This window comes from Talpa europaea, assembly GCF_964194135.1.
Source record: "Talpa europaea genome assembly, chromosome: 7".
Classification (NCBI taxonomy): Eukaryota; Metazoa; Chordata; class Mammalia; order Eulipotyphla; family Talpidae; genus Talpa; species Talpa europaea.
The window spans coordinates 106326506-106342997 of record NC_140074.1 but is presented as its reverse complement, the minus strand read 5'-3'; the positions used below and the strand labels follow the sequence as shown (position 1 = coordinate 106342997).

General features: G+C 47.7%; 1 protein-coding gene across 4 annotated transcripts in view; it reads right to left on the bottom strand.

The window, feature by feature from the left end:
* Positions 1-395: 395 nt before the first annotated feature.
* HNF1B (HNF1 homeobox B) overlaps positions 396-16492 on the bottom strand; it is a gene marked incomplete at both ends in the record, with an annotated part of 50681 nt that continues 34584 nt past the window's right edge. For 2 of the 4 annotated variants that reach the window (XM_084238819.1, XM_084238821.1), the window contains 4 exons: positions 396-416; positions 8150-8265; positions 10892-11086; positions 15007-15142. In XM_084238819.1, coding sequence (XP_084094945.1) covers positions 396-416; positions 8150-8265; positions 10892-11086; positions 15007-15142 — 468 coding nt within the window. The remainder of the gene's footprint in view (positions 417-8149; positions 8266-10891; positions 11087-15006; positions 15143-16492) is intronic. The other 2 variants (XM_084238820.1, XM_084238822.1) reach the window with 1 other exon arrangement.

Genomic DNA, 16492 nt, shown 5'->3' with positions numbered 1-16492 from the left:
GGCTCAGTTCAACGCACGTGTCCTCCTCTCTTCATTTCAGTAACAGATTCAAGTTTTCACATCAGTTTGTTCGATGAAGGAGCATCATGTCCACAATACAGCTTTCTCTCTTCCTCTTCCATGGTTTCTTGTCTCCCATCTCGAGGGCAGACAGGAGTCCTTGTCGTCTTGGGAGAGGCATCGTGACAATACTGCAGGGCGGGGAAGCTGGGCTTTGGTCTGTGCCTCCCGAGGGCGAGAGTGGGCTGTCCCAGGCGCCAGCAGGATGTCAGGAAGCAGGGACCTCTCGCGGGTGCTTTAGGGTCACCAGGCTTTTCCGTGACAACTGCTTGGAGGGTGATGGTGTGGAAAATTGGGTCCTTGTTGCTGTGCACAAAGTAAGTGAGGTGTGGGCATCACCAGGCTTGGAGAGGACACTGCAGAGAGAGAGGAGAGAGAGCTCAGCTGTGTGCATTTGTCAGGGACATGGGCCATTAGTTTGGCTTCTTCAGGGGTGCTGACACCCAACGCGGCCTGTAAAGAGCTCTGGGTGGAGGGTCAGGGGCCTAGTGCCTCTCTGTCCTGCAGCATCTGTCCTGAAGCATGCCCTTTAGCAAAAGCTGGGAACTGGCTGTTGCACCCCTTCAGAAGAGAAAAGGCAGTGGCTGTAGTCCTTGAGATAGTGACATCTCTTATCCTGAAGTTGGGCTCCTCTTTCTGTGAGAGTGGTATTTATCATGAGCTCAGCTGTCTGAGAAGTTCTTGCCTCTTGTGGTAGTGGGGGTATCTTCCTGAGACCTCTAAGAGCAGGGGTCACCGCTTCACAAACTTTAACAGACCTGCCGGTGCCAGAGGATCCTGTTAGATCTGACTCAGTGGGCTTGTGGTGGAGCTAAGAGTCAGTATTTACAATCAGCCTCCAGGTTGTGCCAGCGCTGCTGATCTACTTTGGGTAACAGGCCATCGGGAACGAGAGGACCACCACTTCCTCCAAATACCCATCAGGGAAGGAGTGAGGGAAATAGCAAAGCAGGACAAGAGACTCGGAGGACCAGGGAGAGGATCCAAGAACTGAAGGTCTCTGATGCCAGACTTCTGGGTGGGACAAGGGAAGGAAACCCCAGAATGGAGAAACTTGTGCAAGGAGGCCCCCACCCACCCTGGGGCAATCCCCACTCTGGAGCCCTGGGCCTGGTTCATTTCTACTATCGTAGAATATCATTACTCTCCTTTTTCCTTCCAGGAAGTCCCTGCACCCCTTTTTGCTTTCCTCCGTGTCCATCTTCCCTTTTCACTTCTGTTGGTATCTAAGAAGCTTCTACCTTTTGGTTTAGTGGCTGATTCTCCTGACTTTCTCTCAATCGCATGAGCATACGTGCACTCCTGCTAGCGCTCCATTATCCCCTGGCTGCATACTCGTGAACCAGTGCTCCCGGCCATAACCCTACAGAAGGCTGCCATTTTGCCCATTTTACAGATTAGACCAATGTTAAATGTTCAAAACCCTCACGACAATGTAAAGTCTTTATAGTTTATAGGGTAGGCAAAGTCTTGTTGACAGCTGCAATCCCAGTGCCTAAAAAAGTACAGCATGTAGAAAGCATCCTGGGTATCTGCCAGCAAGTGAACTGCCAAAGGTTTCAGAGCTAGGAGAGTGTGGAGCTAGAGACGCAACACAGTCCTGGGTGTCCGCCAGCAAGTGTTCTCTCTAGAATGCTCTGAACTAAGGGCCTTTTACGAGTTTTGTGCTATTGGTCAAATGACTCTCCATGTGCCTCAGTTTCTTCACCTGTCAAACAGAGGTTGTTGAGGCATCTGATGAGTGATACTCATGAAACACTCGCTATGGTGCTTGGTGGGACTGTTCTTATTAACCCCGTGAGGCATGGGGGCCTCGCCCATGCTGCTCTTGAGTGCTCTGCAGAGGGAGACTGAGCTGTGCACTCATGTGAGGAGTCAGGCTTCCAGCCCCTTCACATTCTTGAGGGCCTGGTCAGGGTCCTCTGATACCCTTTTGCCTCTTCTTCCTCCCTCCACCCACCCCCACTCTCAAGTCTCTTTACTTCCCACTATCAGCCTTTTTCCAATTTTCAGATTTCAGGTGAAGGAGAGAGAAAATGGCTTGTGACCTTGCAGGTTTCAATAGAAGAGCAAACAAGAAGGGCAGATAAGGAGACGCCAGCAAGATTCTATGACCTGTCATTAGGGATGGGCTTCCCAGCTATCAAATGTTTGCTCACATAATAAAATGGTGGCAGAGCCCTAAATGTTGTCAAAGGAACTAGAGTTATTTGCCCCCTTCAGAGTCTAAACACAAACATCTGATAAGGATTGCACTGTGGTTCCTTAGAACTGAGGCCAGCACACCCAAGGTGCATGGGGGCCATGCCGGTAGAGTCTGGGAGAGCCCAGAAGCCCTCTGTCTGAAAGGTGTGGTAGCTGGGGCAATTGTTAAGGATATCCTCATTCTAAGAGGATTTGTTACATAATGGTAACAGTTAACATTTATCAAGGGCCTACTGTGTGCTGGGCACCATGCTAAGTAAGGGCTTTACACAAATCACTGCAATGAATTCTTACACGCACCTTTTCAGGGAGGTGACTATTCAGTTCTTTAACATGGTTTTGGATGCCTTCTACATGCTCAGTACTTTTTTTAGGCACTGGGATTGCAGCTGTCAACAAGACCCTGCCTACCCTATAAACTATACAGACTTTACATTCTAGTGAGGGTTTTGAATTTAACGAGTACAAAAGAAATATACATATGTTTAATAAAATTTTAGGTGGAGACAAATACTCTAGAAAAATAAGCACAGTAAGAAGTGAGGGTGAATCAAGGGAAGAGGAAATCATTTTGCGGAATAGGCCCAAGAGGTGATCCGCTACACGTGGGGACATGTGAGCTGATGAATGGGGAGCATCTCGTAAAGATGTGCATTAAAGGGTGTCCAGGCAGCAGAAAGCATGAGTGTAGAAGTCTGCGACAGGATTACTTCAGGTCTGGTTTGACTGCAGTTGAGTGAGGAGGAATGGCATGGCCAACAGAGATCCGATGGCACTGGGGCCTGGGAGTCTCCACTGCACTTTGGTTGCCATGGGAAACTGTTGGAGAGTTTTGGCAGTGTTGTGTGAACAGACCTTACTAACCAACATGGGGAAGCGAGTGGGGAGCGAGGAGAGCAGTAAGAGATGGGGGTGGAGAGGGAAAGAGGCTGGATTGATGGGTCAGTGAGCAGTGGTCAGATTTAGGTTGTACTTTAAGGGATCTCTAGCAGAGTTTTATTGGTGGACTGGATGAGGGGCATAGAGAGGAGTTAAGGGCTGATACGCTCAGGTTTCTCATCTGAATTGATATCATCTTTGGAAATGGAGAAATCCAAGGAGGAAGCAATTTGGGTAGGAAGAAATGGGGGCAAAATGAAGAGTGCCTATTTTAGGCCTGTTCCGTTTGAGAGGCCTATCAGATATATGAGGCTTATATCTGGACATGCCAGCGATGCACAGGATATGTGAATATGCACTCGGGAGCACTGCACTGGAGACAGAATGGTAGGTTCTCCTAGTGTGTACACTTGAGCCACAGTCAAGGGATTGGAGATTATCATCCAGGAATGCGCATGCAAACGGTCAAAGAATGAGCCCGGGGCTCCCAACAAGTGAATCAGAAAGATGAGTTTTTAGCCAAGGAAATGAGGAGTGGCCAGTTCCATAGAAGAGCCCCAGAATGGGTCATGTCCTAAAACCCAAGTAAAAAAAGGAGAGAAGAATTGACTGCGCAGAGACAGAGAATGAGAAGTGATCACTGGACTTGGCACTGGAGAGGTGGTAGTGAGCTGGACAAGGGAGGTCTTAGTGGAGGGTGAGGGCCAGAGCCAGGCTGGAGCGGTCTCAGGAGAAAGTTGGGGGTGAAGAAGCAAGACAGTGAGCATAGATAACTCACTTTATTATTAGGTTAGATTATAGCTCTATGCATTAAAAGCAATGACTGTAATTCCAATTTTTACAAGGGTCTGAGGCCTAGGGAGATTATAAGTAACTTGCCCAGGGTCTTACGACAGAAGAGCTTATGTTCTTTATCACCATGTAAAATCACTTACTCTGTCTTCTATTCCCTTTGCCATTTAAAACCTTCCACCCCAAGCTCTAGACACACTCAGGGCTGCCAACAGGGGAAGTGTGGGAAGTTTGACCTGGCTGCCATGGCCTAGGTGTTTTCTTTGGGCCAAGCACTGAGCTAAGTGTTTCACAAACCATATAGCACAAAGTCTGTCCAATGGCCCCATGAAAGCAGGTATAGAAACTGAAGCTTAAAGAAACTAAAACTCTCCCATGAGGTCACAGAGGTAGAAAGTGGTAGAATTTGTACCCTGATCTACCTAATTCCCAAGTGGATGCTCTTAGTCATCAAACTATACTGCCTCATCACCAGGCGAGAAGGTGGGGGTATGTGTGGAAAACAGCTGCAGCAGATCTATGTGGAGGCTAACTTCTTCCTTGTCAGCACCCCTGCCCAGGGACTGCTCTGGGGGCCCTCTCCTGACCTCTCCATAAACTGGGAAGTGGAGCAGTGGGCAGAGAAGTTGTGGAAACAGGAGTCGGCTCACAGCCTGCCCACACTTGTTCTAACTGAGGTCAATGCTTGTTGCAGTCTGGTCTCCAGACGGGCGGGGCATTGTTTTGCAGGAGTGCAGCACAGACCCACTCCGCCCTCCAGCACACAAAGGTTGAGAATGAGGGGAGGCAGAAGCTCCAGAAAGGACAGATGGCAATAGCTGCAGAGGGATTCCCGGGGGGAGAAATTCCCAGCCTGAGGTTTCTACAACATGATCCCCAAAGCCCTGGAGCCTGTCTTGACAAGGGAAAATACTGGGACCAGATGGATACAAGTTCAAATCCTGGCTCTAACCTTCCAGCTGCATGACTTTGAGTCATTATTATGAGTGCTTAACAATGGATATTAGAAAGTGAGTGTTGCTTATGGATTTGGTCTGGAAGTCAAGCTTTATCATCTGTTTGAACTTGACCAGATCCCTCCTCATCTTTGAACTTCAATTTTTTTGCTATGTAAATCAGGCATATCTGGGTGAACGGGGTTATCAAGGAAAGGTAAGATGGAAAAGCACCCAGAGCTTGGCAAATAGGAGGCACTCAAAAATGCCAGTTCTGAATTCATTCCCTCTTTCCCTACTTTCCCTTCCTTCCCCCTTCATTTGTATTACCTGAACATCTACTACAGCCCAGGTATTCACCTAAGCACAAAGAGCTTGGGTGCTTCGAGAGATTCCTGAACTATTTTCTTTTTTCCTGGCGGTTGGTAAGAGGGCATCTACATATCAGCAGAAAGGAAAGAGGAATCTGAAGCCCAGGTCCAAGAAGTGGGGTACCCTCGAGAGACCTAATCTTAAGAAATTTTGTCACATCTCCTTTGACCACATGTAGACTAAGCAATGGTTCAGTGTTGAAGGGGCTGATGAAAAGGATCTCCTAAAGGATCACAGAAAGGAGGAGGAGCAGGGAGGGGCAGCCATGGACTATGAACCACACTCCATAGGCCCTTTGAATATTCTGGAAAGTAGGGGTGGAGCTTTTCCTGTTTATAGATGAAGAAACTGAGCCACACGGAGGTGAATTAATGGCCCAGAGGTGATGGGCCTGGATTCCTGCAGGTCTGGGGCTTTTCCTAGCACCCCACTAGCCCACTGGCTTCTAGCACCACCCAGTACGTGTCCCTTTGATAAGCAGTCAGTGCCGTGTGCACTAAAGACTCTCTCCAACACGCACATCAGCGCAGGGCGGTCTAAGCAGCCTGCTCCAGGGTGTTGAAGTAGTTGTTCATTCTAGCCGCTCCCCCAGTATGTCTAAGGAAGCCCCTTTTCTTCACATCCATGCCCCCTGATTCCTAGCCATGGTCTCAAAATGCCTTTCAGAAGATAAAACTTGAACACAAAGAAAAAGCAGAATTGCCACCAGGTTTCTTTCAGAACACGGTTCTGCTCCTTTGGCCGGGGAGAACAGAGTTTGTACATGTTTTCTTCACTGTGGGTTGCTCTGCGGTGAGGAGGCAGCACTTTACCCTCATTTTAATTCAGTCTGCCTTTCTCATTCCCTCTTCTCCTTCAGTTTGTGGGAAGAAAGTTTCCCGATTGGCTTATAGTATGTGGTTTCATTTTGACCCTTGTTCCTGACTCTTAAAGACACAAGAACAGTGACTGTAATGGACATCTTAACGATGAGGGCTGGAAGGTTTAAGGGGAAGGAGTCCAGGATTTGAATCAATGACCAGAATTTGGAGTCCAGCTCTGGAGTTTATTATCACTGTGTCCTGGGACAAGTCACTCTGAGCCTCAGCTAATTTCTTTGAACTTCCGAGGAGGTGTCAATAAAATGAAAATCGTGAGACATATAAACTGTAAAGTTCCATGAATAGTTTATCCTTCCTAAGTATAATTGTCATCCTCATCATCTCAAAAATTATCAAACCCTGAAGTGTTTGGGGGCTTGGAGACAACTTTGAGGTAGCTCTAGAGGGCGGTTCATACAGCTAAAGGTCGGCTGGCCACTCTGTCCAGTGGAGGGGAGATGCCATCTGGGGCCAGTGCAGTGTCTCACAGAGCATCTTGAAGTATTTTGATTAAGAGACCATTTCCTGAATTCAGAGGACTTGTTTCAACAAGCAAGCATCAAAGTCAACTTGGGAAAGACAGGAATAATTAATCACAGTCCCGTCTAGGGCTGACCAAGCGGCAGATGGATTGATAAACCTTTCAAAGGGGAAGGTATTCCCAAGGAGGGCTGCTGCGCCTGGCTGCCCCCCTGATTGAGATTTGTGAGCACAGAGAAATGTTTTCCCTGCTCACTACAAAGAGTGGGAAATCACATGGGAGTCGAAGGGCAGGGCGATGGGGGTGTCCTTTCATCTTCCATTGGGTGAGAGAAGAGTGGCTAAGCAGGTCCCACACACCTCTCCCTCCACCCCCATCTGCAGAGTCTGGCTGCCTAGGTAATGTGTGTGTCAGTGCCCACAGTGTGCCAGGCACTTAGTCTACATGACACCACATCGAATCCTCAGAACAAGTATGACATTCATCTTAAAGGTGAAGAAAAGAAGGCTTAGGGAGATCAAGTCACCAAGCAAATGGAAAAAAACCAGGACTGGAATCCACCTGCTCTACAACACTGCAGGGTCAGGAGGAGGTGCAGGCAAAGGGAAGGAGAAGAACCCCTAGCCTCTGAACGAACCTGCTCAGGAGCCCATGGCAGTGCATGAGGTGTGATTTGCAGGGTTCAGATGAAAAACAGACCTACCAGACCCAGCCCGACTGAGAGCCTCCAACTTGAAGTTCAAGGTTGTCACCTACTTATCTAGAAATCAATAAAGGTCAAATAGTTCCCATACTGCACAGACCCTAGCTACTAAAAGGTTCTATTGTGTTACTCTGGAATTGCCATTTGTATTCAGACACCTTGTCCTGTTTTCTAACTCTGGGTGTCCCATTGCCGTCCAGCTGTCCAAGTTGCAGCGGAGAGCCTCGCTGCTGGAAGTGGGAATTAGTCATCAACTGAGATAGTGACTCAGCCTCTGGATTCCCCACTTTCAGTGCACTGGGAAGTTGATTCTAAATTTCTCCATAAAATACCAACTGAATGCAGGTCCCTGCAAAGACCACACTGCCTAGTGGGAAGTCCCCATGGGTTGATACAATTGAGCCATTATATGGTGCTAACAGCACTCTGGGTCCTGTACAGTCCCGGACTGGGGGAATCAATCTCAGGACCCTGACTTACAACTAACTTTCTCCAGTGATTAACTTACAGAAAAGTCTCAGGAATGCCTCTAAGAAAGCATGAAACTCCACGGCAGGTCTGACTTCCTGGGTCTTCCTTGGATCACGAATAAATTCATTGGGGAACACTCAGTCTCAATGCCTAGAGGCTCTGTGTATTTCAGCAACTTAGCAAACTTCAGTCCTTACTTAATATGCTTGTCGGGAGAGCTGGGGGAGCAACAAGACTCTTTAACCTATGGCTCATTTCCCTGTGACCTCAGGGATTCCTTCAGCAAGGGACAGGAAGCCTCAGATGGATCAGACTGTGCCATGATTCAAGCACCACATCCTGCCTAGCATCAGCCGAGGCTGCTCCCCCCACCCCTTCTTGCTGGCGTTACCTGTTTACTGGAAGGCATGTTGGTCAATGTGCTGATGCTGCTGTCCGTGACCACCATGGCAGACGGGAACCGGGAGGTGTGGGAATACTGGGGGGGTTCCTGCTTGTGTGTGTACACTGGGGAGAGAGAGTGAAGACAAAATCAAGGTTAGGTCACATAGGCAGAAGCATAGCTACAGACTGCCCGCCCCACCCCACTGCACCTGCTTCCCTGAGCTAATAAAAGGGGTGGTGGTAGTATTAGGGAAGGCAGTGTGATTTGGTAAGGGAATGGCCATGCTAAATCCTGACTCCTTAAGTTACTCAATCTTGTCTCCTCACTTGTCAAATGGGAATAGCATCTGTTGGGGTTAGAGGTCATATTTGAAGCACTTGTACCAAAGAATAAACAGACGAGTACGGCGCTGTGGTGGCAGACACTACACTCTGTTCCACCACTTCTAATAAAGTCTGGGCATCAACAAGTGCATATATGGTGCATCTGAGATCTTAAGTCACAAAAAAGTTCTAAGCAGCTGGCAAGCATGAGGGAGCTGGCCAGCACCTGCTCACCACGCCTGCCATGACTCAAGCGCCAGCTCCCATGCGGCCATTGTCGATTGATTAGAAGTTGCAATCAGACGTGGGCGTAGTTAATTATCTAATTCTGGACTGTTCTGGTTTGTGCTAAAAAGACATCATACTTATGACATCACAGAAATATGAAGGATGATAGACAAAGGGAGACCAGATTCACATAAACCCTCCAGGAGCAATTTTTTTTAGTTTTTTTCTAGTACTTGTCCACTGAGTCTAGAACCTTTTGCTTGGGCCAGTTACTCATAAGATTCAAGTACATTTCAGGTCACATGACCTATTAATGAAAGAGTGTTGCTGTTTGACCACAAGGGAGGGACCAGCCTGGTCCCCTGGTCGGGAGTGGGGGTGAAGGTGACTGCCTGTCGCTTCTGCTTGCCCTTCCCATGCTGCAAGGCTGGTTATTTCCTGGGCTGGGGTCCCTTGGGCAATCCCTTTGTGTCCAGCCAGTCCACAGGTCACTGGTGACCACTTGCTGACCACTGCTGACCACTGTCCCACCAGGCTGGCCAATGAGGAAACCTGCCCAGGTTGGGGGAGGGGCAAGTGGGGAGCATATTGTCAGGCTCTGGGAAGAAGGGGATTGGGGCATATGTGGTCACAGACTGCTATAGGCTGTGTCAAATTTTTCAGATGCCATGAAAATGTGATTGGAATGTGAGATGGTGCTTAGAAACCAGCTCCACAGGCCTGCAGGGAGAATGAGCCTGAGTAGAGAAGGCTGAACTTGGCTGTTCTCCTTTCAGACCCTTCTCCCTGCCTGTGGCAACTGGGGAGAAGCTAAAATCTTCTTCCCAGCTCCTGCCTCCTCCTAATAAGCACTCCCTTACTAAAGAATCACTTGCGTCTCTGTAACTCTATGCTTTTTTTTAAAAAAAGATTTATTTATTTATTATTTACACAAGCACTGGGTACAGTCAGAAGCACGGGGGAGGGGGGTGGTGGTGAGAGAATTCACCAGAGCCAGAACGGGGAGCAGAGCAGGCAGAAGGACAGAAGTACACTGCTGAGGGGAGCAGCGGGCGGCAGGAGAGGTCTGCGCGCCATGTGGGACCCTCCTCCGGTGGCCAGGAAGCAGCCGGGGATCGAACCGGCGCTGCAGAGGCTGCGGGCAGTTTTGCAACCCAGCGCTCAACCGCTGCGCCACTGGGGAGGCCCTCTGTAACTCTACGCTTATGTTAATAGCTCTTCACTATTTTGATTTCATCTCCAATAGCACTCTACACACATATTTCCATTTTATAGATAAAGAAATGGAGACTCAGAGTAGCGAAGTAATTTACCAATAGCTGGTAAGACTCAGAGCCAAGAGTTAAATCTAGGTCTGTCAAACTTCGAGACGAGCACTATTCCAGAGACTTCTCTGGCATTCCTCTGGGACCATGCCTGAAGCAAGAAGGTCATCCTTTTTATGGTTACTCCCCAAACACACATAGCCAGGGCCTCTATCCTAACATGGCCAGAGAACTGGAGGCCTGGGGCTCAGGATTAGGAGGGGCACGGAGATGGAGGGGAAGGAGGTTATTGGGAAATAAGTGGCTGAAGGTAGACATGGGTAGGTGTAGAAATTGGATATAGGAACTAGCCTCTGTGTGAGGGCAGAAATGCCAATATTCCTTGTCCATGATGATGTGCAGGTAGTGTTTTCCAGGGTTCTTGTTTTTTTCATTAGATATCTCTGGGGTATGTAAATTGGAGGGCCTTGGGGACACTGGAAGATTTGTCTATTTGCAAATGCAAAAGGATGTAAATGATATGCCAACTCTGATCACTTGGTAATAGCTGCTTGGAATTTTGAGGCTGAAGGGGGAAAGGTGCTATGGTTGACTAGTGACTTCTTGGGGGGTGGGGGGCAGACGGGGAACTGGTGGCATGTGTTCCATATAAGCTACCCCTGGCTCTCTAGCTCCACCTCGCCTTTACAGTAGGCTCAAGTGTCCACTTCAAACCTTCCCCCTTCCCCCCCCACCCCCCCAGGAATCTGGGGGGTAGAGAAGAGGACTAGAAAGGGCAAGAGTCTTGCTTGAGACACTGACTGGGCTGATAATAGGAGGGGGAGAGGGACCACACCAATAAACTTGCAATAAAGTTCAGACCCAGAGAGGGAAGTGGCTGGCTGCTGATGGCGCACGCTCAGGTCTCCCTCCCCCACATGCTGTGTCCTTACTATGGGAGTTCTGCAGCTGAGTCACAGTGGCCATGAAGGGCGGCTGGGCCATGTGGCTGCCTGGGCTCTGCTGCATGAGGGGCTGCTGGTGAGGGCTGTGCAGCTGCTGGGAGAACTGGACAGGCTGCAGGGCTGCCAGGCTGCCAGTCACGCTGTTGATGACAGGGACGCTCTGCGCTTGGGAGGTGTTGAGGCCTGTGGGAGCAAGAAGAAAAGATGAGAGATGGCTTCAGGGATGAGGAGAGGTAGATGGATGGGGACACTCATCCAGAATGCTGTATGCTAGAAAGTGGGCTGAACCTGTTAAAGAAGAGATTGCACGGGTGGGAGCGGGGAAGGAGGGGAATGATTTTATAGACCCATTTGTTAGACAAAGAAACTGAGGTTTGGAGAGAGTGATTTGCCCAAATTCCACAGTGAATTATGGATGGAGACCTGTTTTAAAATGGATCTCACTGAGGCCTGAGTCTCCCCAAGTCATTCCAGAGTCTCCCAGACTTAGCTCCCTTGAGCTTGCAAGGGTCCTACAAAGCTGGCTCTACCTGCCTGACTCAGGCAGGCTTGCTCTGTGCCCTCAGGTTAAGTGTCCACTCCAAGGTATGCATCAGTGCTCAGATCCATCTGTCCAGAAGAGGGCAGGAGCGTACAGGAACCCACATATTGATACACAACAAAACCACCTGCACAGTCCTGGGAGCATGAAGTCTGAAGGCCTTCGTTAGGCAGCCTGTGCAAAGACCCTGAGAGCGCCGAGGTGCCCATTCTCCTGATTGTGGTAGAGGGGACCAGAAAGACTGCAACTCAGCCAGCTTACGAAGAAGACTTATCTTCTCTGTGAGCACAGAACTTGCTGCATCAGAAGGACCAGGTAGTAGAAGGAGGAAGGAGGAAGCACTCAGAAAAATGCTGGCAGTTATAGTAGGTCTTGCCATGAGGTTCTCTGTGATTCTGTATCATGTCTATTTCCTGAGGGCCCTTTGGGACTGGGGGCCAGAGCTGCCAAGTTTGGGTGGCTGCTGCTTGCCTTTCAGCTGCTCCCTGGGCAGGACTTTGGGGAAGACAGCTGAACAGAGTGGGAGTGGGGACAAGAGCATCACGGAAGACATCCAAGCCTTCCCTGGAGCCACCCATGCTCCTCTGACCTAGCTTGTAAACAAGTGAGGGGAAGAATAGGATGAAGGGAATTCAGAAAAAGGGCTCATTTAGGCAAATGCAGAGAAATAGAGAGGAGTTGTGTTTTTTTTTTAAAGGTTTGTTTTTTATATATTTATGCATACAAGAACTGGGGTACAGGTCAGAGGTGTGGGGGATGAGAGGATTCACCAGAGACAGAGTGGGGAACAGAACAGGCAGACTGACTGAAATACACTGCTGAGGGGAGCAGCAGGTGAGACAGGAGAGGTCTGCTGCGCCATGTGGGTCAGCTCCCTGATTGGGGATGGAATTCTTGCAGTGGCTGGTGATAGTTTGATAGTGCTGTGTCTTTAAGCCCTGGCACCACCAGGGAGGCCGGAAAGGAGTTTTGTAAGGAAATTCATGGGAAGTCCTCCAGGGAGACAGCACAAATATCTCCACAATTACCTACCCAGAGCTTTAGTTGATACTATTATTGCAAAGCTAAAAGGCAAGACCCATCCCTAGAAATATAGAGGGGGGATAAGTCACTCCTGGTTCTCTTAAGGGGGCTTGAAGGTGGGGTCCCCTGATAACCCTCAGAATAGCACTATCTCCAATTTCCCATCTTACCGCATACCAGATATCCTGCCTCCTCCTATCGCCTTCTTAGGGTCTTAGTCCCCTGAGATGACCCATGCATTTGCTGTTTTCCCAGAAGCCTCTTGCAACTGCTCTTCTTGGGAAACTGCTCTATCTAGAAAAGCAAATTTTACTGTCTAGAGTGGATGACATTTGAGGGCATAGTTCTGAAACGTGCCTGCGCTTTAGAATTATCTGGGGGAGCTCTTTAAGAAATATACATTCCTAGGCCCCACCCAAGACTTAATGAGTCAGAACCTTCAGAGGTGAGGCCCAGGAATCTTATTTTCAACATAGCCTGTGATCCTGTGCCTCAATTCTAGGATTGAGAGCTACTGATGTCATTCTAGCTCCCAATGGAGTGTGACTCCTGGCCCCTGGTTCCTGGACCCAGGCTCCTACTTAAGCAGCATGTTGTCTAGTCCAGTCAGCGGTCCAATCAGCTGCCAGGTCATTCATTATCACATTCACCATGGGCCTCTGCAGACCTGAGGCGGATTCTCAACAGGACATGAGCTGTCTATTTAAATAAGGATCCTGCAGGCACTGCTGATATTCCATAAGGTCAGAACACTCTCAACTCAGTTTTCTGGTGTTCTTCCCATTCCAAGTATATGTGTATGTGTGTACGTGTGTGTGTACATGTGTGTGCGTACAGACACACACACACACACAGACACCCCTAAGGGCAAGATACACTCTGGTATTGCAGTCAGAGGAGGTTAAAATTATTGTGAGAAGGCACAGACGGATGGGTGGAGGAGGTTAGAAAGAGCAAAATTAAAAAATATGTAATATCCCCAGGGAAAAGAGTGCCTAAGAGAATTGACAACTGTGTGCATCAATTTAGAAGTGAGTAGAATGGAGGTAAGTGAGTGAGTTTATTTATCGTTTTGGTTGTAAAATAAAGAAGTAGGCTATTTCACCCATGGCCCTTTACATCAAATTTTCTAGAAGGCAAACAAGTTTGTTTTCAGTGCTCTTTCTCATTCTCCATCCAGTACTTGGTAGTGGCATGGTTAGCATATTCCTGGAAAGGGCCCAATGAAAAATACAGTAAATTGAGAATAAGTTCTTCTTTTATGAGTCTTCTGCCTTTGCCATTCCTTTGCCCTCTGTGGAAATAAATACGGAGTGTACTAACTTCCCCACAGTTAAGGATAGAGAGCCACACACTCATTCAATAAACATGTACCTCCCAAGGGTACAAGACCTTGTTCTGCCTTCAAAGAGCTCATAATCATTCTCTTCAGATGTAGTCTGTGTTTCTACCCTGAGCTGGATCTGATTTAGGGAGAGAGGAGGGAGGAAATAAAAAGGCAGGAACAGAACAAAAAGAGACAGTTGGCTTGGACATTGGACCCAAGGAGGGACACAGGGCAGCAGGGCAATACCCTGCCCCACAGGTGAGCAGCCTGCCCACCTAGGATCTCTACCACTGCCTCTCATGAATGCTTCCCAGGGTCACGATGATCTTTCTTAGAAACGATGCCTTCGCCTGAGTTGTGATAAAGCTGAAAACACACTGGATACTCACCAACATTGAAATTCTGAGAGAGGCATCCACAGACATAGCCTGCCTCAGCCTTCCTGTGGCCCCAAGTGGCCTATCTGTGTTAGGGTACAGGCTGGCTGTGGAATATGGGCCTTCTGGTCCTTGAAGGAATGGCTCTATCTTCCTGCCAGTATGCATGGGCTTAACTACCTATTTCTCCTAAAACTGTCAGGTCTCAGAGCTGCTGACAATTTCCCTGGAGTTCCTGCTCAGTGGGTTGTCACCACTGGCCCAGGAAGTCCTGTATCACCCCACAAAATTCCCCATTTAAAAGGAAGTTCCATCTTCATCAACACAGAGAAACATTCTCATGCAGATATTGAGTGACAGGAATGGATAGCAGACAAAAGTATGAGCTATGGTAGTACATATACTCACGCTTTACAGATTTACAAGCATGCCAATAGGTTGTCATCTGATTTCCTTGGCAACCCATTGTACAGATGAGGAAACTGAACCTTATAAAGAGGTTACATGGCTGGCATTCTGTGACCTAGATCAAATCCTCCCCATAACTGTCTCTTGTTTTACATGAAACAATCCAAATTTTGTGAAGGCACTGCTGATACTCCATAAGGTCAGAACACTCTCAACTCAGTTTTCTGGCGTTCTTCCCACTCTAAGTGTATGCATATGTGGGTACTAAACAGGTTGAAGCAAACGTGTACATCGTGGATGAGTGGGAAGGTGGTCTTGACTCCTTTTTCATCAGGTTGACTCTCTTCCTATTCTCTCTCCCTCCCTTCTCCTAGCCTCCCCCCTCCCTACTCCCACCCCTAGTTTTCTGACCAAGAGCAGGGCTTACTTTGTGCAATGGCCATGACACCAGAGAGGGGGGTCATGATGAGGTTTTGCGATTGCTGGGGATTGTGGTGGGAAAGGCTGTGGATATTCGTCAAGGTGCTGACGGGGGGCAGACCTCCTCCTGAGACTGAGATCTGCTGGAGAGAAAACACAGGCACAGCATGAGTGGCATTGAAACCGTAAAATGCAGTGTCCAAAATGAAATGACTTAGCAATTCCTTGACATGACCAATTCACTTATTCATTCATTCATCATTCATTCATTCACTGAACAGCAATTATTAAGCACCTATTGTATGGAACAGCACTGGTTTAGGTGTTGAGGATAAAACAGTAAGTAATATAGCCAGTGACACCTGCCCTCATGGTTAACTGTCATTGGTTTACTAACCTAACTCAGAGATTCTTCTGCCCATATATATATTAACTGGATGTATCTTTTACTCTGCTCTAAGTCTCCTACATTATTGGTGCAGTGCTAAAGACAGATGCCTGCTCAAAATAGCAACCGAAGAAGTACTCTGGGTTTCCCTAGTGAGAGCGGATTAGGGACCAGGCCGGAGTGCGGGGACATGCTTACTGACTCCAGGCTCCACTCAGCACTGCTCACATATTAACTCACAAGCTTTGCTATATTCCCTGGAGGTGGATACTTTTGCCATTGCCATTTCACTGATGAAAAATGGAGACTCACAATAGGCATGTACATTGACTGAAATAGTAAATGGTACCTTTGGTATTCAAGCCCACTTTTGTCTGACTCTAAAACTCAAGTTCTTTTTTATGGAGGACTTCCCCCGAACTGTTCAGAAGTTGGGAGAGATCAGCTATGATTGGACTCTTCTACTTTTTCCAAATCTCCACTATCATTAAAATTTTTTTTTTCCAAGGAGCTGATGCTATAATGATGAAGTTGCTAAACAAAGTCTTGGACTCTAGGTACCCACACCCATTTTATTTGACCATATTTTAATAATAGATGAATAAGAGAAAGCTACCAAGTTTTATGTATTTAGTTTATGGTTACTTTGAATCCTGTTATTGAGAATTGAACCCTTTTATTTATTCCTAATAGTGTGTCTTCCTTGTTGATTTTCTCCATTTTCCCAAGTGCATAATGGCAGGTTATGGTAATAGGACCCTTTCCTTGCTGCTACTAATATATGTCTACATACCATTTTGTATTGGTCAGTACCTTCTGGTTAGCATTAAACAATAACAGCTGTAATAGATGGGCTTGCCTTGATTTCAATGTTATCAGAAAAGCATTCAATGTTTCCCCACAGATATAAGGGAGTGATCAGTTTTCACACACTCAGTTTTTTCATGTTCACCAACTATAACTTAATTTTTTTTTTTAAATTATTAGGAAAGGACATCTCCCTTCACTACAAGCTAATCCAGATAGTCTTGGTGGCATCAGGAACACTGATAGCTGCTTTAGGGTTAGGACACATACAGAGATGTCTGAGTTGCCCAGTTTCCCT